The sequence below is a fragment of the Strigops habroptila genome, chromosome 1 (genome assembly GCF_004027225.2).
Source record: "Strigops habroptila isolate Jane chromosome 1, bStrHab1.2.pri, whole genome shotgun sequence".
NCBI classification, from domain to species: domain Eukaryota; kingdom Metazoa; phylum Chordata; class Aves; order Psittaciformes; family Psittacidae; genus Strigops; species Strigops habroptila.
In genome coordinates, this window is record NC_044277.2 from 143,142,683 (window position 1) to 143,163,426 (window position 20,744).

General features: G+C 44.1%; 1 protein-coding gene across 3 annotated transcripts in view; it reads right to left on the bottom strand.

Annotated features, from left to right (window-relative positions):
• FYCO1 (FYVE and coiled-coil domain autophagy adaptor 1) overlaps window positions 1-19,402 on the bottom strand; it is a 44,446-nt gene extending 25,044 nt beyond the window's left edge. For 2 of the 3 annotated variants that reach the window (XM_030512928.1, XM_030512936.1), the window contains exons 1-6: window positions 9,443-9,627; window positions 7,831-7,934; window positions 6,559-6,684; window positions 2,188-2,294; window positions 1,169-1,312; window positions 320-413 (exon numbers count right to left, since the gene is read on the bottom strand). In XM_030512928.1, the coding sequence (XP_030368788.1) occupies window positions 320-413; window positions 1,169-1,312; window positions 2,188-2,294; window positions 6,559-6,684; window positions 7,831-7,934; window positions 9,443-9,497 (630 nt within the window). In that variant the 5' untranslated portion in view covers window positions 9,498-9,627. Of the gene's footprint in view, window positions 1-319; window positions 414-1,168; window positions 1,313-2,187; window positions 2,295-6,558; window positions 6,685-7,830; window positions 7,935-9,442; window positions 9,628-19,322 lie in introns of those variants that run through there. The other variant, XM_030512919.1, reaches the window with a different exon arrangement.
• Window positions 19,403-20,744: the final 1,342 nt, after the last annotated feature.

A 20,744-nucleotide genomic window follows, 5' to 3' on the forward strand; every position in this document is an offset into this window, starting at 1 on the left:
AAAAACGTGTAGATGAGGCACTCAGTGACTTGGTTTAGTGGTGTTCTTGGCAGTTGTGGGGTAATGGTTGGACTTGATGATCTTAAAGGTCTTTTCCAACCTAGTTGATTTTATGATTCTGTCTGCAGGCAGATACAAGATCTGCATGTTCAGTTGAATAAGCTACTGGACAATTCCCTTTACTTTTAACTAAGAACTCTTTTTTGTAGTTTACCATTACTTGAGTCATAAGCACCATAAAACTATTAAGCTTTCAGGAATGATGCCATTAATTAAAGATCTACCATGTCACATAAACATTTCTTTGTAATTTGCTTACCTGCAAATAATTGCTCACTAAACTGCTCACGCTGGAACTGCGACTTGGGGGCTTCCATAAATATGCAGAAGATCCAAGCGAGGACAGTGTCCTCCTGTTGATCACACAGAGAAACAAGCTATAAGAGAAGTCTAAGCACATGCATGCATGTCTTCCTACTCTCACATGTAAGACTTGTTGAGTTGGAACTACCATATACTAAAAGACATAACAGCACCTGCTGTTATGGGGCCAACAACCACTGAAGTTGATGGAAAACAAACTAGGGATATCAAAAAAGCTTATGGGGTTGGCAGCCATGACTTCCCACATCCACAAGAACCACAATGCAGCTTTGCTCTAAGCAACTGTATTGCTGTTTGGTGGCAGCTCAACCAGGTGGTGGCAGCATGCAGACCTCGAAAACGGATGTGGATTAGACCTAGAAGTTATCCCTCTCTTTGAAGTGGGATCAGGCTGCAAGGGACCACATACTGTCACCTCTACCATTGCTACAAGTGAAGCACACTGCTTGGTTTTTCAGTCACTGCATGTCTCAGCTCTTAAAACAGAAGGAGCTAAGAATATTTGTTCTTGTGCCTGTGAAGATGAGAATAGCTTGGGATGTGGCCTAAACTGCCCTTATTGGAAGTACTCCACTACAGAGCATCAACTCTGATCTCTGGTACACAGTATATTGAAAGAAAAAAAGGCCAATTTGGTCATAGACTAATTACATGAAGAAAGCGGATACTGCTCTAACACAAATATTCCTACCTTCAAAAGCATAAGCTTTGTCAGACTATGCAGCATTTTATGTTACATTTTATGGCCCTGTTAATACTAAATGACAAAGTGATTCTATCTTACCTGGCAAATGCTGGCCATGCAGCATCTAAATCATAGCCTCTTGATGCCAAGTCAAACTGAACGTCAGTGAGCTCATAGAGTTGACCCACAATGTCAGAACTCATCCTGGAATTGAGAAATGGACTTCTTGCATAGTACCAGTCACTTGAAAACAAACAGACACAAAAATAAAGTAAGTAATAGTCATAAAATTAATTCACAAGTAAAAAAGAATCAGCAATTTCACTTTCAAAAAGCCCCACAACATCATTTTCACTCCATCCCAGAAAAATTATGATACACTATTCTAAACACAAACTGAAACATCCCATCCCCTTGATAAGAATGAAATTAAACAGTTTAAATGAAGTCCACTGAAATGTCTTTAGAGGAGCCCCTGCACAAGGTATTTTTTGATCTAGTGCTTGGGCAAAACACCAGCAAGACAAAATATTTGCTATACACTGGATAATCACACAGGAAATACCTAAAGCACACGTTCAAAACATCAGAAATGAGGGACAGAAAGCAGCAATCAGAATTAAATACACTGTGTAAATAAATGGCTTTTTCTCAAAGCCATAACAGTGCCCCCCTCAAGCAACTACAAACTATCTTTGGTGTTCCTTGGCCAGGGGCAAGCTGTTCCTCTGTGTGACAACCCAGAGACACACGGAAATGCTTTCTGGGGCTTTGAGCAACACATCCAAATTAACGCTCCTTTATAATGTCCAGCACAGAAGATCAAACCCAGGATCTTCAATGCTTCTAAAAATGTCACCTTTGAAACCAACGGATAGAAGCATCAGCACCTCCCACTCCACAGACATTTAGCTGTAACAACTTTCAATCTTTACCAGCCTAAAATAGGTATGAACCAGTGAGCCAGGCCAAAAGGTCTGTTATCCTTCCTATCCTATTACCAGCTCTCTAAGCCAACCATTTGGAAGGGTTTCAATTCCTTTCAATAGCTACTTTGTGATGTTGCTTGATCACACTGAGCAAACACCCAACAGTGAACAAGGTACTTTGCTATTCACCTGGTGACTTTGGTATTCATGAAACATTGCTGCAAGGTGTCTGCTAGCCTTTGGTGCACCAGGGAGTAACGAAGAAATGCTCTTCCTTTTCCAAGAGATGTTCGTAGCTGGAAGGGAGAAGCAACAAGAAAAGAAAAATCTAAGTACCATCTGCAATCATGTAGAGACATGGCCAGAACACTCTACATATCAACACAAAACCACTCACAATAAGCCACTAGTTGTAAAGGAAGCAGTAAGAACTGAGAGACACTTTCTCCCAACACTGTCACTGGGTGGAATCCTTTTTGAATGATGAATGTGTACCTACAGCTGGCTGATGTCCACTTTATAATAGTGTAAAAGACATCACAGGACCAATGATTTATTTAATATACTGAGTACATGAATACAGACTATGCTAAGGACAATTCCCAACACAAGGCAAAATCCCAATGTGCCCAGCAAAGCCAGAAGTGACTGCTTGGGTTACTTGGGATGTGCCTGGCCACAGCTGGAAGAGCTTTAGGGCAGCTCTAGTCATAGAACAAAGATGCACACATACAGAAATATACATCCTCACAGACCCATTAACCCTTTCTTAATACTTAAGCCATTAAGTTAATAAAAACCTAATTCTTACTTCAGACCAAGAGCAGCTGCCTGACCAAAATTAATGGATCTTTTCATGAAGACAGCTGTTAAATCAACATAAAGGGCATCACAAAACTCAGTATTAAATTTTGTTATAGCTCTTGACTTGGGGAATTGAGGTTTTGTTTTGTCTTTTACATCTGAACAATTTGCTGCCCTGCAAAATAGTGAAACACTAAACAGTAGTGTTTTATTTCTCCTATCCATCAAAGTCACTGATCAATTTAGGAATGGAAAATGATAGTGATGAAATAATCTCTCACCAGCCAGCCATGCTCCCAACCAAACTGCTCATCCAACTAACAAACCAAATATATTCAAGACTCAGAAAGGGAATCCAACATTAGAGGGGCTGAGGCACAAGTTAGTAGGTTACTGTGAATGTTGATTGAAGAGTTAGCGTGAAAGAAGGCTCAAAGGCCACACAATCTTTCTCTCCTGCTTGATCAGTATTCCACTGTGGTGAGAGCAATTCCTTAACTCTCAGTTTCCTTGATTTTGCTGTTACTGGGCTTCTGCACTCAGGTAAGACCCAGGCTCCTCATTCAACTCACTAATCCACTATATACAAAAATGTTCTTTATAAATGGAACAGGGAAATGTGGAGCAAAGGCAACAACACCTTTAACTGCTTTTTGGTTTGAATTCTAAAGGACACAAAGCGTGAAATAACATGTGCCCCAAAGGCTAAGTACCCCAGAAACAACATTTAATTTGCCAACTGGTTTTCACCCTCATTCACCCTGTAGATGTGTGAATATTTCTTCTAGCAGATGCTATCCCTGCCCTGTGCACAGAAGCTTACAAGTGGGTTGCCTAACTAGGCATATTTAGTGAATATCTCAAGAATAGTCAAAAGAAAACGCCACTGGACGCCACTGAATTAATCTTATCCTTACTCCCATTGGTTTATGGATTTAAATGGCCTTTCTTAAGCATGGAGCAAATGTACTTGATGAGAAGTTGAGGAAAATATTTACATATATGCAGCTACAAGTAGCCAGAGACTATTTGACCAGGAAACAAAACCTGCTAGAGCCCTGCTAGAATACAGGGAGGCAAGCAGTGCCTGGTATTGCCAGTCTATCCATGCTGACTGCAAGCACAGTAGTTAAGGTGCAATGTATTGCTGTAAAGACATGAAAGATGTGTATTCAGTGTAATCACCTTTGAGAGGGGAAGGACCAGAACTCACTGCTCACCTAATGCCATCAAGGACAAGGCTCTTTGTTTAATTCACAGATGGACAGATTCCAGGGTATTCCTATTTGCTCCCTTGCTCCACCTCTTTAGCATATCATGCACCCTAATACTAGAAGTGCTGCAGGCAAAGCACAAGAAGAGGCATTATGCTTTTAAACGTCTGACCAATCTTAAAAAGCAACTTCCATTACTCTTTCCTCCTTGTGCACTTCCATCTTTGAAAGTCAACACGTACTGTTCAGAGAGCAAATGAATGACATTTGGAAACCTTTACATTCTATCCAGCTAGGTTCAAAAATTGGCTGCTGATTTCCACCTGTAATGAAGGGGAACAACCAATATGTTTTCCTCTCATCTGTCATTTCATTTCTGGACCTGAGTCTGCCAGCTCAGTTATCTGAAATGGCTGACTGCTTTTTCTGGGAATTCATATTCCTAGACCACAAGCTAATAAAGTTAAAAGAAGTCTTCCACAAACTAGTTTCTGTGGCTGCACATACACTGAAATGGAAAATACCCTTGTGTCAAACAAGAATTTCTCATATCATGCTAACCATTAAACAGCCAGAGGTACTGAAGAAGGATCAAAGAGCAGAGCAGCCTTCATCCCTGGCAGTGTTCAAGGCCAGGCTGGACAGAGCCTTGGGTGACACGGTCTAGTGTGAGGTGTCCTTCCCCATGGCAGGGGGTGGGAACTGGATGATCTCAAGGTCCTTTCTAACCCATTCTATGACTCTATGTGGTAATATGCAGGGGATATCATAGGCAACAGACTGTTGAAGGCTACAGCAGTCACCTTTGCAGAGAAATCAGATTGGCCACTGTTCCTGAGAAATTAGGGGCCAGTATCTACAGTCAGAGGATCTTTCCTGCAGCAGCAGTCACTGTCCTTACTTCTCCAGTTTTCCTGGAAGTAGTGGGAAAGTCAAACCCCATTTTCATGGTGCTCCCCTGTTTCTCTTCCAAGAGGTAAAAGAAACTGGAGCCCGCCCTTAGCTAATTTGCCTCAAAACAGGAATATTCAATATCGCCTAAGCTGCTAAGAGAAGTAAGTGAGGTAGGGAACACAGAGTGTGCCTCTGCTAGAGTATCATGGCTCTCTTTCAGGTGAAAAAGCAAACATCTGGAGCTGCTGTGAAGGAATTGCTAAGAGAGTAGGGAAATCTGTAAATAGTAACTTGCCAGTACAAGTTAGCACTGCTCACAGGTAACAGAACCGAGCATCAGCACACCACCAGCTGCACCACCACACCAGGGCCTCTTACACCCACCAATGGTTCTAAAGACTCAGACAGGATCAGCACAGAAAGCTTCTCACAGCACTTATTTCACCCACTCATCACACTGAAGACATGGCTGTTACAAGATTAAGCTTTATATCTAATAAAAATAAAGCTTTTCGTCCTGTTCATGACACCTTACCCAAGGGAACAATGACAACCACCCTGAGCCATTATATCACACTATTTGACATGGAGCAACAAAATTAAGACAGAAGATGAAGTGCTGCTCTCAGCCAGTCCTCCTCAACTCTACTGACCAGCTGAAAAAGTCTTTAAAAATGTCAAATATGGTGAATCTTTCCTCTCACACTTAGCACCAAGTCCTGCTGTAAGCTATGCTGAGGATGGTAGGCTCTACCCTTGACTTAATTTTTCATTCCTTTTAAGAGAAAATGGCATTAAGTTTATGAAAAGGCAAGGCACAATCAGAGACAAACAGGACCATAACTTGTGTAAGTAGTCTTCAAAATAAAGTAAGAGTCAGACTATCCCATCCTATATAATTTAGTGCCCTAGTAAGAAGAGTAACTTGGCATTTTTATAGAATCATAGAATGGGTTGGAAAGGACCTTAAGATCATCCAGTTCCAACCCCCTGCCGTGGGCGGGGACACCTCACACTAGAGCATGTCACCCAAGGCTCTGTGCAACCTTGAACACTGCCAGGGATGGGGCAGCCACAGCTTCTCTGGGCACCCTGTGCCAGCGCCTCAGCACCCCCACAGGGAAGAACTTCTGCCTTAGATCTAACCTGAACTTCTCCTGTTTCAGTTTGAACCCATCACCCCTTGTCCTATCGCTACAGTCCCTGATGAAGAGTCCCTCTCCAGCATCCTTGTAGCCCCCTTCAGACACTGGAAGCTGCTCTGAGGTCTCCACGCAGCTTCTCTTCTCCAGGCTCAACAGCCCCAATGTTCTCAGCCTGCCTTCATATGGGAGGTGCTCCAGCCCCTGATCATCCTCGTGGCCTCCTCTGGACTTGCTCCAACAGCTCCATGTCCTTCTGATGTTGAGGACACCAGCACTGCACACAGTGCTGCAAGCGGGGTCTCATGAGAGCAGAGCAGAGGGGCAGGATCATTCCTTCAACCTGCTGCTCACACTGCTTTACATGAGAATTAAAAATAAACATAAAAATTCCCAACTTTTTTGGCTGTATGTTAAAAGCAGTGTATTTTCTTCTGGTTTCTACTGCTCTCAAAGACACAGCAAAACTTAAACCATATATTATGATGCTAAACTGATATACTCACTTCTGTAATAGACTTGACGAAGCGGATTCCATCATTAGCTCCCTTGACTTTTGCTAGACAGTCACAGAAATAGTCCCAGTAGTCTTTTCTGTTCCCCAGCAGTGAGTTCTTTTCTTTCTGGTCAAACTTAAACAAGGAAAACAAAATGCAATGAGCAAAACATAAATACAAATATAGTTCTATTTAGGTACTTGGAATTCTCTTCCTCTCCCAGCAACATGTGCTTTCGTGTCTCCTCTTTGATTTAGCTAATGTATCCACAAAGGAAAGAGACAGTGATAGAATCCTGCAGATCCACAAGCTACTTTACAGACAGTAACAGATAATAATGTTCTGGGTGTAGTTAAAACACAGACATTTATCCAAAACTGCTGAAACAAAGATTTGCAGCAGATTCAGCAGCTGTCTAAGAGCAACAATCAGTTGCTGAGAGACCTGGAATCAAGTGCGGCAACAGCACACATGTATGTACCAGAAAAACCTGCTCTATCTAAATCACCTTCAGAGCAGCAACGCAGTGAGGGCATGGACTGCAGCTTGGACCATTCAAATCCCAAAGGAAAGCTGAAGAGCTTCTGCTGAAGCCTCTGCAACCCAATTAAAACTCCCTTTGCCTAGATTAAGGCTATATTATCATGTCTTTGTTGCAATTAAGGCTAGATTATCATGTCTTTGTTGCAATTAAGGCTAGATTATCATGTCTTTGTTGCAATCAGTGACATGGATACAGTATGTGTAGACACAAACACATGCAAACTTGGTTTCAGTTTGCCTAGCAGTGTCCTCTTTTTACTTAAATTCTGAGGCTGGACAAAAAGCAGCATTCCAGATGAAAAATCAATCTTTTGTGTTAAGCCTTCCATACAATTCAAATGAATCTCTGAAGTGAAGTTGCTACAAATTCTGTCAGTTACTCACAGCACTATATTTGCACTGTGAACACCTCACTAATATTTCTTTTGCATTAAAATGTTGTCAAGATCTCATTACCACAGCTTTCCCGTGATAATTTAGCAGGATATATCTTTAAACTCAAATCTTTCGGATCAATAAAAAAATGCCTTACATTCTTCAGTCAAACTGCCAGCACTGCCTTTTGATCACAGTTAGTTACTGTCACTTGAAATAAATACAATAAGCAGCACATATTTCAGTTCTTACAATTGGATATTTATGATTATTTGAGTTAAATCCCACATCCTGAAGTGGCAAGAAGAGAAAGCAAGGCCTAGCTTTGCTGGTGGATTACACATGACACACATCGCTTTTTACCTGTAGAAGGTACTCGAGCTTGTAGGAGAATTTTTGCAAGTTGACACTGTCATCTGTGATTGGTTCTCCTTCTTTAAATTCTTTACTTAATTCAGTCACAGCATCTTGAAAACAAGACACCAAAATGGTTAACTACTGCAACAGATATATAGCACTGAATCCATAAACGACTAAGTAACTGACTTTTCTGCACGGACATTACATGTGTATTCAGCTTCTTTCAGTCAAAATGTCTTAAGGACAGTGCAAAAAGCTCCCTGATATGTTTGCAATGTAAGATGACCGTTAAAAACCACAGAGCTCAAGTTACAGCAACCTGTTGCACAGGCTAATTCTTCTTAAAAAGAGCAAAACCTCCTTCTGACACTTAGCAAAAACGAGTAACAGACAGTTGCTAACTGGTTCTTCAGCAGAGGGAAGAGAAAGAACTTTTTGCTGTCTCATGTGCACATTAAGGTAGTACCACAGGACAAAGAGGATTCTGATTAGAAAGGACAAAGCATGTCATCTGCTAGAGGGGATCAGTAACACAAGAACAGTCTCTCAGTCAGCACATTTACCTTCTCCATGCTTTATTCAGGAAGGTTCAGCTTGTGCTGGTTACAAACAGAAATGGGGAAAATAATTTACACTAAAATAAGCAGAGAGCAACTGCTCTTCCCTAAAACCTACACCCTTAGTGGGTGAGGAAATCTCAAGCCAAAGCAAACTCTGTTGTCTTCCTGGGCACTCTGCCCCCAGAAGGGTGTATTTCTTAGCATCAGAAATTACTGATTTTGAGCTTGCTTTCCACTAGGTTTTTTAATTTTTTCAGGTGTCTGAGTGAGCCTTAGCTCCCAGTCCCACTTGATCCCCTTCATGAAGTAAAATCTCTCCTTGTTAGCAGGCACGTATCTCTTTTTTTATGTTACAGGAAGATCAAGATTCCCAGCTTTGGTGCATATCGCACCTTACATTTAACAAAAATTAAAAGGAGAAATATCTGGATCTTGGTATAGACAGCTGGTTAGGACAGAGACAGAGCAAGCAAAACAGTTATGAATCTCTGATTGCTTGCAACAGAGCTATGGAAAATTAAGTTGGCTACTGGTAGTGGAGGTCAAGTCAGGTGCACAGAAAGCATGTTCCAAGAACAGCAGAACCAATACTCAGCACTCTTCCTCCGTGTCTCCGTTCCAAGTTTGGTTTGGCCTCTTCTTTTTTACCCTTCCCACATTAGCAGCAGCTCCTCACTAGCTTCCCACCAAGGGAGGATTTAAAAATCAGGCCTTCTCCTTATGTCATATGAAGTTTTGTAACAGCATAGCCAACAAAGTCCTAGCTCACACCACACACCCCAAAGACACTTCTTTTTTTAATGGTAAAACTTATTTCTCATCTTGCATGTTTAAATTTGCAGGATTTAAGAATTTAGGTTGCTGCAGGAGGTACAGCACATCTCTCATGAGAAACATCAGCCACATCTCTACTGAGCACATCACACACCTTGAACGATGTTGGTACAATTGCTGCACAAGAGTTACACAAGTGACAAACAACTCCTACTCTCTGTTTCCAAACAGAGAGGATGCATTCCAGCCTACAGAATGAAGCTGAGAGTGTGGCACTGTACCTTGCAAGTCCCTGATAATCCGCTGCAACTGGCTTTCGCCACCACTTGCTGCCATCCTGAACACCAAAGGAGCTCCCCTTCTGGGCTGTTGACCTTCTCATCCATCTAGGTAAAAACAGCAGAGTTCATGTCCTTGATGACCACTGGGCTAATGAAGATTATTCTTCTCTGTGACACCTGCAATTCTGTAAAAGTCAAAATTAAAACAAAAGTCTTTATAATCTCAAATGAGCAGAAGAGAGGTGCTTTGGCATTTTAAATCCTGTTTAGTAATGAATTCCCATGAGGCCAACTCTTTTCCTGGAACCTCCTTTCTATTTCCTTCTAGATTTCACTTTCCATTTCAGCTATTTCTTCAGTTAGATCTTTCGAAGCTCCTCAGCAAACCTCAGAGAGCAATTTTCCCTTGCTGGAGTTACAACACACTTGGTCTGACAGCTCAGCGCAGGCTGGCATCTCATGCCATTCACCTTGTGACCCTGAGGGTGGTTCTGATGACACGGGACTTTCCCTCTCAAACCCTCTGCCAGATCTTCCCCACAGGATGCAAAGTAAAAAGGTACAACGCCTTTTCCATTTCAGAGAGATGATTTCAAGACACAGACTAGGCACAGGCCAAGGAGTCAAAAAACGATGTATGTTTGATTCTCTGGCATTGAAGCATATTTGTAACTCATAAGAGCTACTTAAAGAATTAGTACTGGTTTCAGCATGAGAAACATCCCCTCCTCAGAACCCACTGTTCCCAACACATGTAAGAGGATACCACTCTATTTTAAGCTCTGTAGCAGCATCCCTGGCTGGATAAATATACCTTTGCACCACTTCCCTTGCTTAGAACAATGACAAGCGAGTTCTACCATGGCAGGGGGTTGGAACTGGATGATCTTAAGGTCCTTTCCAACCCAAACCATTCTATGACTCTATTCTATACCTAGCACTCATAGAAAATCTTTCCTTAGTTAAATTCAATGAATTAAGATTAACCCAAAGCCACAAACGCTTTACTGAAACAACCATGCCTGGGGACCCAAACTTCCAAATACTAACCTGGGGACATTTGTTCCAAAAAAGCCACAGAGAAGCTGCATAAGGAAGTTACTGAGCATCCTGTGGAGGGGTTGTTCAGAATTCTGCATTCTGCCTACAATGGTACAGACAGATTTTCAAACAAAGTACTGAATCTTCAGAAAATCTGCTGTTATACTTCTGTGCTTTTGTTATCATTCAAGCTTCACAACAATGAAATTAAGTTGTAATTAAAATCTTACAAACTTTTGAAGTACAAACATATTTAGGTCAAATTATTACATCTCTTTCTTTCATTCCCAAAATAACTATATTGGCGTGGCTGAAGTAGGTGTCTGAATCAATCAAATGCAAATCCTTCCGCCCTATGTATCGAGGTATTGTTTGGAAATGATGCTGATGTGAGCCTGTATTCTTTTCCTTTTGAAACAAAGCAAACCTTAACAAAGCCATAGAGATAGAAACATGGGAAGTAAAGGAAAAGGCTGTAATTAATCTTACTAGTGCGATGTTTCTCTTAATACCTGTGTTTTGTTACCTGCTAGTTTCTATTTCCGTATTTTGATGGCAGTTGTTATGACACAAGTGTCTCATGGACCATGAGGTGTCTGAGGAAGGGTCTTGGCCTGCAAAATCCCCACAACTGGGTTGTTTCAGGGAGAGGAGGCCAGCACAGCACAACCCTGTGTTGTGCCAAACACAAACTTTTACCCTAAAGCAACAATATTACATACCCAGAATTCCTATCTTGATTCTACTGAGTGGTCATATAAAGCACCACACTTCCTTGCTGAGTTTGGGTGCCAGTGAAAAAAAGCAGGAATGTAACCCAGTGAGTCAATGTTTCCTTGCCTAAGCACGCACATTAGTATCAGCCATATTTGTTCAGTTTAGCAACTGTTACAGGAAGGAGCTTCAGTGAGAAGACTGTGCAATATGGGCAATGGAAAACTAAAACGTGTGGCCAAATAAAATGCCCTTCCATATACAAAGGGAGAAAAGAGCAAGGACCAACCAGGGGATCCTGCCTATCCTTCCCAATGGCTGGAACAAGCCCCAGTTCAAGGTTGCAGAGGCACAAAGACTATGCAAGGGGCATGCCAGGAAAACAGTGAACAGGCCAACTGCAGGCATGAACAGAGAGCTTGGAGGAGAAGGTAGTTGGGAGTTGAGCTCCTGTCTGCTCCCAGTCACCCCTTTCCTCAGTACAGGGAGCAGGATCTCACGGCTTCCCCCTCCCTTGCATCAGCTCCCACCCATAAAATACATATTTCCTCCCTTCTCTTCCCAGAGGTGAAAGGGATCCTTAGACCTGCGCAATTGCACAAGAAGAATCATGGAATCACAGACTGGTTTAGGTTGGAAGGGACCTTAAAGATCATCTAGTTCCAACCCCCTGCCATGGACAGGGACGCTTTAATGTGCTGAAACGTTTTCTACCCGCCTTCTCTGCAATATGGGAAGGAAGGTACTTCTCCCCTCTGTGGTCCTTCCAGAGGGCTTCCTTGAAAACACAGTCCATCCCATGGAAAGGTGCAGAGCTCTCACATCCTATGGCAAAGAAAGCTGACTATGTACCTTAACTGGTTTCCTGAGGTTTCAAAACAGGAAGAGCTTCTGTAAACACCTGATCTAGTCCTTCCTGACCACAGAACATTTTGCCCAGGATTCTTTAGAGCACAATCCTGTTCCTCCCCAGCATTTCCTATCCTATTATGCAGGCCTGTAAATATTTGCTAGGTGAAAACAGCACCACCCGTGTGTCAGGCACGAGTGGCCAGCTGTGGGTCAAAAGCTTTTTAGATGATGCATCGTTACCTCTTATACAATAGCATTTGACTAAGGGGGAGGGCATTAACTGGCACGAAACTGCAGAGCTGCAATGACATCAGTGCAGTTACACTAAGGACCTGGCACCCAGACGGCAGAGGAGGCAAGACAGGGCATGCCACCAGTCCCTCCTTGCACTCTTGGGCCCGTGCCTGCTGGTGTCTGAAGGTGGCTGCTCCCTTTCTTGCTGGCATAAGTACTGGTGTGGGGGTGACAATCTTCTTTACAGAGGAGGATATCCTGGAGATTTAAGAAGCAGATAGGAAACAGCCCACTTACTTACAGAAAAAGAAAAGACTGACCCGAAGGGGAGTGAGACACATCCAAAACAGGAAACAAAATGACTGTAATTAAATTGGTTAGTGGAGCAGCTGCAATGACCCACTTTTAAACTGATTTCATAACATTTCTCTTTCTGTTTCTGTAGGTGTATTTGCATCTCCAGCAGCTACATTCTGTTTAATTCATTGGTCAGTTTTGGCCAACCTTGACAGAAGGCAGAGGCGTTCAAAATACTACACTCCTCCATGCGCAATCACAACGGGAAGCTGGAGGAAGTCCATGAGCAGGGTTCCTCTTCATTGATAAAAAGGCTGCAGCAAGACCTGTGTTATAGCCCGATATCAGAGAATCCACCCCCCGCCCAAGTGCATTTTCAGTGTATACTAAGAGCAGGCCTCACACTGCAGACTTGTGTAACTCAGTTCAAAATCAAATGATACGGCATACTCAGGGGCTGGAGCACCTCCCGTATGAAGACAGGCTGAGAACATTGGGGCTGTTGAGCCTGGAGAAGAGAAGCTGCGTGGAGACCTCAGAGCAGCTTCCAGTGTCTGAAGGGGGCTACAAGGATGCTGGAGAGGGACTCTTCATCAGGGACTGTAGCGATAGGACAAGGGGTGATGGGTTCAAACTGAAACAGGGCAAGTTCAGGTTAGATATAAGGCAGTTGTTCTTCCCTGTGAAGGTGCTGAGGCGCTGGCACAGGGTGCCCAGAGAAGCTGTGGCTGCCCCATCCCTGGCAGTGTTCAAGGCCAGGTTGGACACAGGGGCTTGGAGCAACAACCTGCTCTAGTGTGAGGTGTCCCTGCCCGTGGCAGGCTGTTGGAACTGGATGATCTTGAGGTCCTTTCCAACCTAAACTATTCTGTGATTCTATGATTCAAATCATATCTGCACAACAAATTCAATGGAAACCAAGGCCACAACTTTCTACTGCTTACAGAAATACTTCACATTGACTTAACTGCTCCGGTCTAGCCACTTAAAACCAGGACACTTCATAACTTGGCACCCACTGCTATCACCAGACCTCTATTTGGTGCCTGCAATTCTATACCTGTGCTAACACTCTGAAACAAAACAGACAAGTGAGGATACTGAGCCAAATCCTATATTCACAAGTCACAACAATTGTAACTGTGTTATTCTCATGGGTGATGTGAACTTGATTTGTCCCATAAAAGCAGACACTGCAAGGCACACTTCTGGAAAGCGTGTGGAAAAAACCAACCTACCTGGTCACACAACGTTACAAGAAACATCGACAAAGAACGCTGAATGCAAACCTCACAGCAAAGATGAAGAAGGAGCTGGGGAAAAAGAACCTACTCTGCTTCACAGGACTGTAACACCACTGGTTCAGTTAAACTATTTCATTCCAGTAATTGTCTGGGGAAAAGCACTTTGTACTTTCTTGTTGCAGGAAACATAAGAGCATCGGTGGAATTAACTACAGCTATGGGATAAAGAGAAAAGCTTTTCTCCTTTTGCACCACAAAGCTGCACATCCATAAAGCTAAAGAACTGTTTGCTGGAAATAAGGGTCTGAGGTGAACTGCAAAAAAGGCAGCGCGACTCTTCTGTCAGGCACACACGAATGCTTTTACTGAGCAACCCAACCCTTTGTGCTCAACACTGCGTATAAAGATACGTGACTGATAAAAACACACTGGCCTACATGAAATAGGACCATTAAAAACAAAATGTAGGCATAGGCTGAATGTCAGCCAAGGTTTCCATTCCGAGAAGTGAAATTTTCTTGCTGAATTAATCTTCCCCCTTCGTTTTCGATGCCAACAAACCTTCACATTTCAATTACAAAACTAAGGTTTTGGAGGAATATTTTTTCTTTCTTTTAGCACTTCAAACCTAAGACCACACTGCAAACCTAGACTGGATTTCCACACGTTCATAGACACAAACCTTGTTTTGAAGTGTTCAGGCATATAAACCTAGAATCGCAGAATCACAGACTGGTTTGAGTTGGAAAAGACCTTAAGATCATCCAGTTCCAACCCCTGCCACGGGCAGGGACACCTTCCACTAGAGCAGGTTGCTCCAAGCCCCTGTGTCCAACCTGGCCTTGAACACTGCCAGGGATGGGGCAGCCACAGCTTCTCTGGGCAACCTGTGCCAGCGCCTCAGCACCCTCACAGGGAAGAATTTCTTCCTTAGATCTAATCTAACATTTAGTTTTAAAACACATCCTGCAGAAAATATGCATCCAGAAGAACAAACTCACAGAGTATAGCTCAGCAAAAGAGAGCAACTAGACAAAGTACACAAAGCCACTCACATATTTTGCAGATGTCTGGCAGAAAAAGTGGCATGCTTTTAGTTAGGGGGTCCCTACAATAAAGCGCTTTTGTGGTGAGGCCCTTGTGCTTTAGGCATATTTGCATTTAACAGCATAAGAACACAAACTAATGACATATACAAAATCCTGCTTTCACCTCTAACCTGACAAGAGAGACTGACACAAAAGAATTGGCAAAGTTTTGTATAATCTTTGAGCAAACTTCTCTATTCTATGGACACTTGGCCTGAATTCCCCCTTTATTCCTTGTATTTGCAAGCTGTTCTTAGGAAAAGCTCAAAACAGAATCAAGTATACAAGTGGCACAAGAACTCCATGAGATAAGTTAATATTTAACCCTCGGTGGGGAAAGCTGACAACCCTAACAACATTTTTTAATGCTGCACTTCCCTAATTGGATCGCCACTCTAAGACCTGACTTAAGGGCAGATGCGTTAGACCAGGAGCGCAAATTCCTGACTGGAAAAATACAGTGCTTTGTCTGATATTGCTCACATCAATAACTGCTGAACAACATGAACTCAAACAAGCACTTCCTGCCTACACCACCATAGGGATGAGCTTGTACGTGTCTCACAAAGACAAGCCTGTCTCAGCCCTGTCTCATGACTAAAGAAGTTGTCTGTTTGAGGAAGCAGTCAGTTCACAAGGGGAAGAGAGCTCTTCTGATAGCAGGAATTGCACTGGTATCGCTTTTAACACACACATCTGCCCTTTTTCCTTAGGACACACCATACTTCACCCTGTGTCAGGAATGCTACACTGTGTTTACTAACACCTAACTGTAACTCTCCCAGAGACTTGCTTCTCCTCAGTTGCTCCCATCCTATTTCACTCCCCTAAAACGTACCCTGCTGCCTCAGTGCCTGTATGATGAGTTTAAAGGATAGATTTCATTCAAAAGTTAAAAGTGCTTTTCCCTGTTTGTATTCACATTCTTCCAAGCCATTCTCCCCATGTCCCTATGGACCTGCCCTGCCACAAAAACTGCTCTTCCTCTCCATAACTCACCCAACTATTCAAATCTCTTGCATGTTCTTCAAGCCAGGCTCCTGCTGCTGAAATGCTACTCTGAGGAGGACCATGTAGACACCTACAGACACCCTGCCACAAAACCTGCTCTCCCTCTCCATAACTCACCCAACTATTTAAATCTCTTGCCTGTTTTCAAGCCAGGCACTTGATGCTCAGATGCTACTCTGAGGAGCACTATATAGACACCTACAGAAACAGAAACACTAGAGGACTTCCAGCTGCAAAGGAGCGTTGGTGGTTCACGATACTCGCTCATTGTACAAGCTTGGAGTCTTCAACAAATCTCACGGTTTTCACGTCTCCAAAGTTGGTCTCTGAGGTTTGTTAACTTCCTCAGCAAGCTTGGCCTGCCCAAAGCATCTCAGCCACCTCTGGGGCTTTGGGATAGTTAAAAGCAATCACCATTTAATCCTAAGTCTGAATGGAAGCTTTCCTTAGCAAGATTTTGTTACCTCTGTATCTCCCGTTCCACACTGCCCCTCCAAGCTGAGCTTTCAGAAGAAAAGGCTGCCTCCAACTAATGGTTTTGGGAAGTTCGGCAGGTGGATGTTGAGACTTGCTCACCTGTAGAACTCCATCTGTCCTCCATCCAGCCAACAGCAGCAGTAGCTCCCTAGCCCACACGAAGTTCCCAGGGAACTAGCAACAAGCAATACTGAAAATTACAGGTTTTGGGCACGTATGCGTAGATCTAATAGGAGGTGAGAGAAGCACATTAAGCAAAAACCACGCTGAGACAACCCAAACTGACATGCCACTGAGTGAATCATGCTACCCCAGAGCCAACAGCAAAATATCCTGTTTCCTTTCCTCTTGCAGCAGGAAGTATGGAGTATTTTCTCCCTCCCTCTTTTCTACTGGGTCTTCCAGTGAAGGTCACCATTTTGGGGGAAAGGGGAAATTTCAGTTACAAATCCCAACTATTTAAAAGCCTTTGGAAGAGAGGCCTATTTGAGACTCACCACTGAGATGTAAATTCAATGTCATGGTGGACACACTCAGGGGTTAACTGTTTACAAATATCTTTGCTGAGATCACTTTATCATCCACAATCACAGAACACTGTGATGGACAAAATTACTAATCCAAAGGGAAGGGGTGTACAAGTCAAAGCCCTGTGCAGCAATAGCTTCCCAGAGCTATGCCAAGCACTGAGTTTGAGATACTCTACATAAAAGGTTCTGCTCCTTCTACTAGTGTTACAAACTGCAAAGCCTTCTTCTGATAACATTTGGGCAAAGTATTCAAAATTACTACTATTATAGGATTTTTGGACACAAACAGCAACCACTCCCTGGACAAACTGGAATTCCTACATGAAAATATGAAGTAGACTAGATACAAGCTGCTAAAAAGTCTCCTTACATTGGCAAAACCAAACAGAAATAAAACCACAGTAATGTAAATAAATAAGAATGTGTCACAATAAAAACACTTAGGCCTCTTACAGTTCCCTCCAGTTTAATCATCTCAACAACATCTAAGGAATACCAGAAGGATTTGGCATTTATTTGACAAACAGGCAATTGTTCATTTTAAATGTGATCAACTAAGAAAAACAAGTAACAATCTAAACTGAAAACAGTTCTCAGCACTACTTTTCCTTGAGTCCACCAGATCATTTCTGTATTTACACATACTTTTCCCCACATTTTGAATAGCTTTCTTTCCCTGTTTGTTCCTTTAGGTCTTGATCCCCTACCAACCAAGGCATAGAAGACCCTGCCTTCCAGGATGTCTTTTTACGCAGCAATGGAAAGAGAGACTGCAAATACAATACATGCTTTCACTGTTATCAGATGGTGTACATAAAAGGCTACTTTATACATGAAAATCAGGCTCCAAAACTAACTGGCTTTTCAGAAGAAGTAGTGAAACCATGTTCACAACAAACGCTGTCAAATATATATACTGCAACAAGAGCAAAATCGACTATCACTTGTTTTCCACCATAATATCTTCAATACAACTTTTTAACTCCAGCGCACTCTTCTAAATATGAATGTTCAGAAACATCGTTTGGAACATCTGGAACATTTTTTAAATTCAAGCACTCCCATGAGGATCATTGGAAGACTTTGGAAAATTGCCTTGTACAGAGTAATATCCAGAAAACATAACACGCAGCACTGCAAGGCAGTTTATCTCCTCTGCTGCATGTCCTGCAACATCACGTCAGAACCAAGGATAAGAAAACCAGAGAACATGTCACCATGTGGCCAGCAAACAGAGTCTGTGTTTTACCCGGGAAGGTTAATTCCAGCTTGCTTCCATGGATGTGTGAAGTCAGAGCTGGATAAAAACAAACACCCACTTTCACTCTTCAGCACTGAAGAGCCACAGGCCTGGTCCTCCTCCCTCTTTGTTTACCCTTGAAAAGTAACTGGGTTTCAAGTGAGAGGCTGAACTGGGAGCATGACCAGCTCCATAGGCCAAGGAAACCTTTGCACAGGCCCAAATCAGCAGGAGGCTGCGTGCAATCACCCGGGGAAGAAAAACACCAGGGCCCTGAGCTCCAAAACAGGCAGCAACAGATTCACCAGCGTCCAACACATGGCACAGCCCCTCCACAGCCCGACTCACCACCGCAGCACCTCTGCCCGAGGAAAATCCAGAGCACAAAGGCAGCAGATGACCATTCCACTAAAGCCTCGCTTTCCCCCCTCTTCCTTGCTGGCTCTGGATTACCGGGATCAACGTAAACAGGAGGAGGGCTGGCTGCAACCCCAGCATCTGCTCCGGGAGACAGACCGGGCCCGTCTGTGCCAGCAGAACTCTCCCTGTCCGTCTGTCCGCCGGAGATTTGCCGACACAAGGGCGAGCGGGATTAGGGCTGCGGCAAATATTTGCCTGTCAGCACTTTATGGCGGGTGAGGGCACGGACACGGGCGGGAGTTTGGTTTCTAGCAGGGCCCCAGGTGCCTGCTCCTCCTGCAGCTGCTGCGCACAGCGGGGCAGATGGCAGGGGACAAAACAGTGTTTATGTCGGCCTAAAGCCACCGCTCACCAGGCGGACACAACGACCCCTGAGGGGACGGGGCCCGGGTGCTGGCTGCCACCCCCTTAGGGACAGGCAGCTCCCCGTCCCTCAGAGCCACCCCCCGGCCGCTGTGCGCGGAGCCGGTCCCCGCACCGCGGGCAGAGGCGGCCGTGCCGAGCCCGCGCTCCCTCCGCCACAGGGCCGCGGCCGCCCCGGCGCTGAGGGGCCACAGCTCAACTCTCTGCCCCCCTCCATCCGTCCCGCCGGGGCTCCTCCCCTCGGAGCCCAGCTCCGAACGGCAACAAGTGGAAGCAGCTGAAGTTACTTCCCCCCTTCTCTCCCTTCCTTCCTCCCTCCGGCCCCGCCGCGCTCCCTCAGCGGGGTGTGAGGGGGGTGTCGCACGGTACCTGCGCAGCCGCCGCCATGTCACGGAGAGGCGGCCCCGGGGTGAGGCTCCGGCTCCGGCGCCGCTCCCCGCCGACTACAACTCCCGTGAGGCCGCTGGAGGTGCCTCCCCACCCCCGGGGCGGTGTGCGCTGCCGGCCCGGCCGCGGCGGGCGCCTCAGCGGGGAGGCCGCGGAAAGGCACCGTGGTGGAAGCAGAGGGGTTTTAAATGTCTTTGTGGGGGAAATCGCCGCCTTTCCCCACAGCCGCAGGGCTTGGGGGTTGCTTTCAAGGGTGTGTGTTTCTGCTACCCCCAAGCACGGTCACGAAGTGTAACTTTAGTATAGTAGCGACTGTTGCTCTTAAAACAGTTCAGCATGGGTTTGTTGTTGGGGTTTTGTTTGTTCTGGGTTACCTTGTTAGTTTTGTGCATCAGTTCAGCAAGCTCTTTGCATGGACAACTGAAGTGAATGTGGAAGTCAGGCTCAGCTAATCCAGGGCACAGCAGATTTCCCCTTTCTGCCCTTGTTCACGAAAAGGAAAATCCTCTTTCCACAGCTGAAAGACGTAGGTAGGGATTAATAAAGGCTACAAATGGTAAGAAACTGTGAGAAAGCGGGTGTGAAACTGGAAGAGGTCCCCTTCCTAAGGCGGGGTGCAGGGAGTATGTAGTGCATGGTGTTCCTTAACACTCCCACACCAGCTCCTACAAGCAAGATACTTCCACTCTCCAAATTTTAAGCCCTCTATAACGCATGTGATTCTTTAAAAGGTCATTTCTTTCACAGCAGCTGGAATAGGCTGCGCTGGATTTGCACTTGAAGTGTACTTGAAAACTCAGTTCCTTTGGTTTTTTTCCATGTTGCTTTGGTAAATAAATGGTTTTAAATAAAACTCGTGACCAAACGGTTTGTCATCAATTCTTGTCACAATGCTTGTGACTATATTAGCGTCACAAACTTAAACTTAGGCAGCCATAAGGTCAAAGCATCATATTTTCAACGCTCATGAGGAAATATATGTAGTATGTAGTCACTGACATGTCACCATCATCCTCATTTTTATATCCTCAACTTCAGGATGACTAAGTGACCGTAAGTTTTGGTGATTAACCTTCATCTAATGTATGGTTTTACATAGCTCAAAAGCATTTTGATGCCCTCAGAAGTGCGGGTTATAGGGCTAAGCATGTTGTGGGTACATGACTTGTGAAACATGATGGGATGTCTTGCATAGTTCAGAAGTGACCTTCAGGCTGACTTCTCTTTGCATTCTTCAGGGCGTCATGCAGTACAGGGCCAAGAGCATCTGCTGAAAACAAATTACCATCGATCTGCAGACAACTGGGTGTCTTCCAAAAGTAACCGCAGGGTCATCAGTTGCAAATAATGATAAATCAAATCCCACAGCATTTCACTGCAATGGCTTTTTTTTTTTTTAAATGT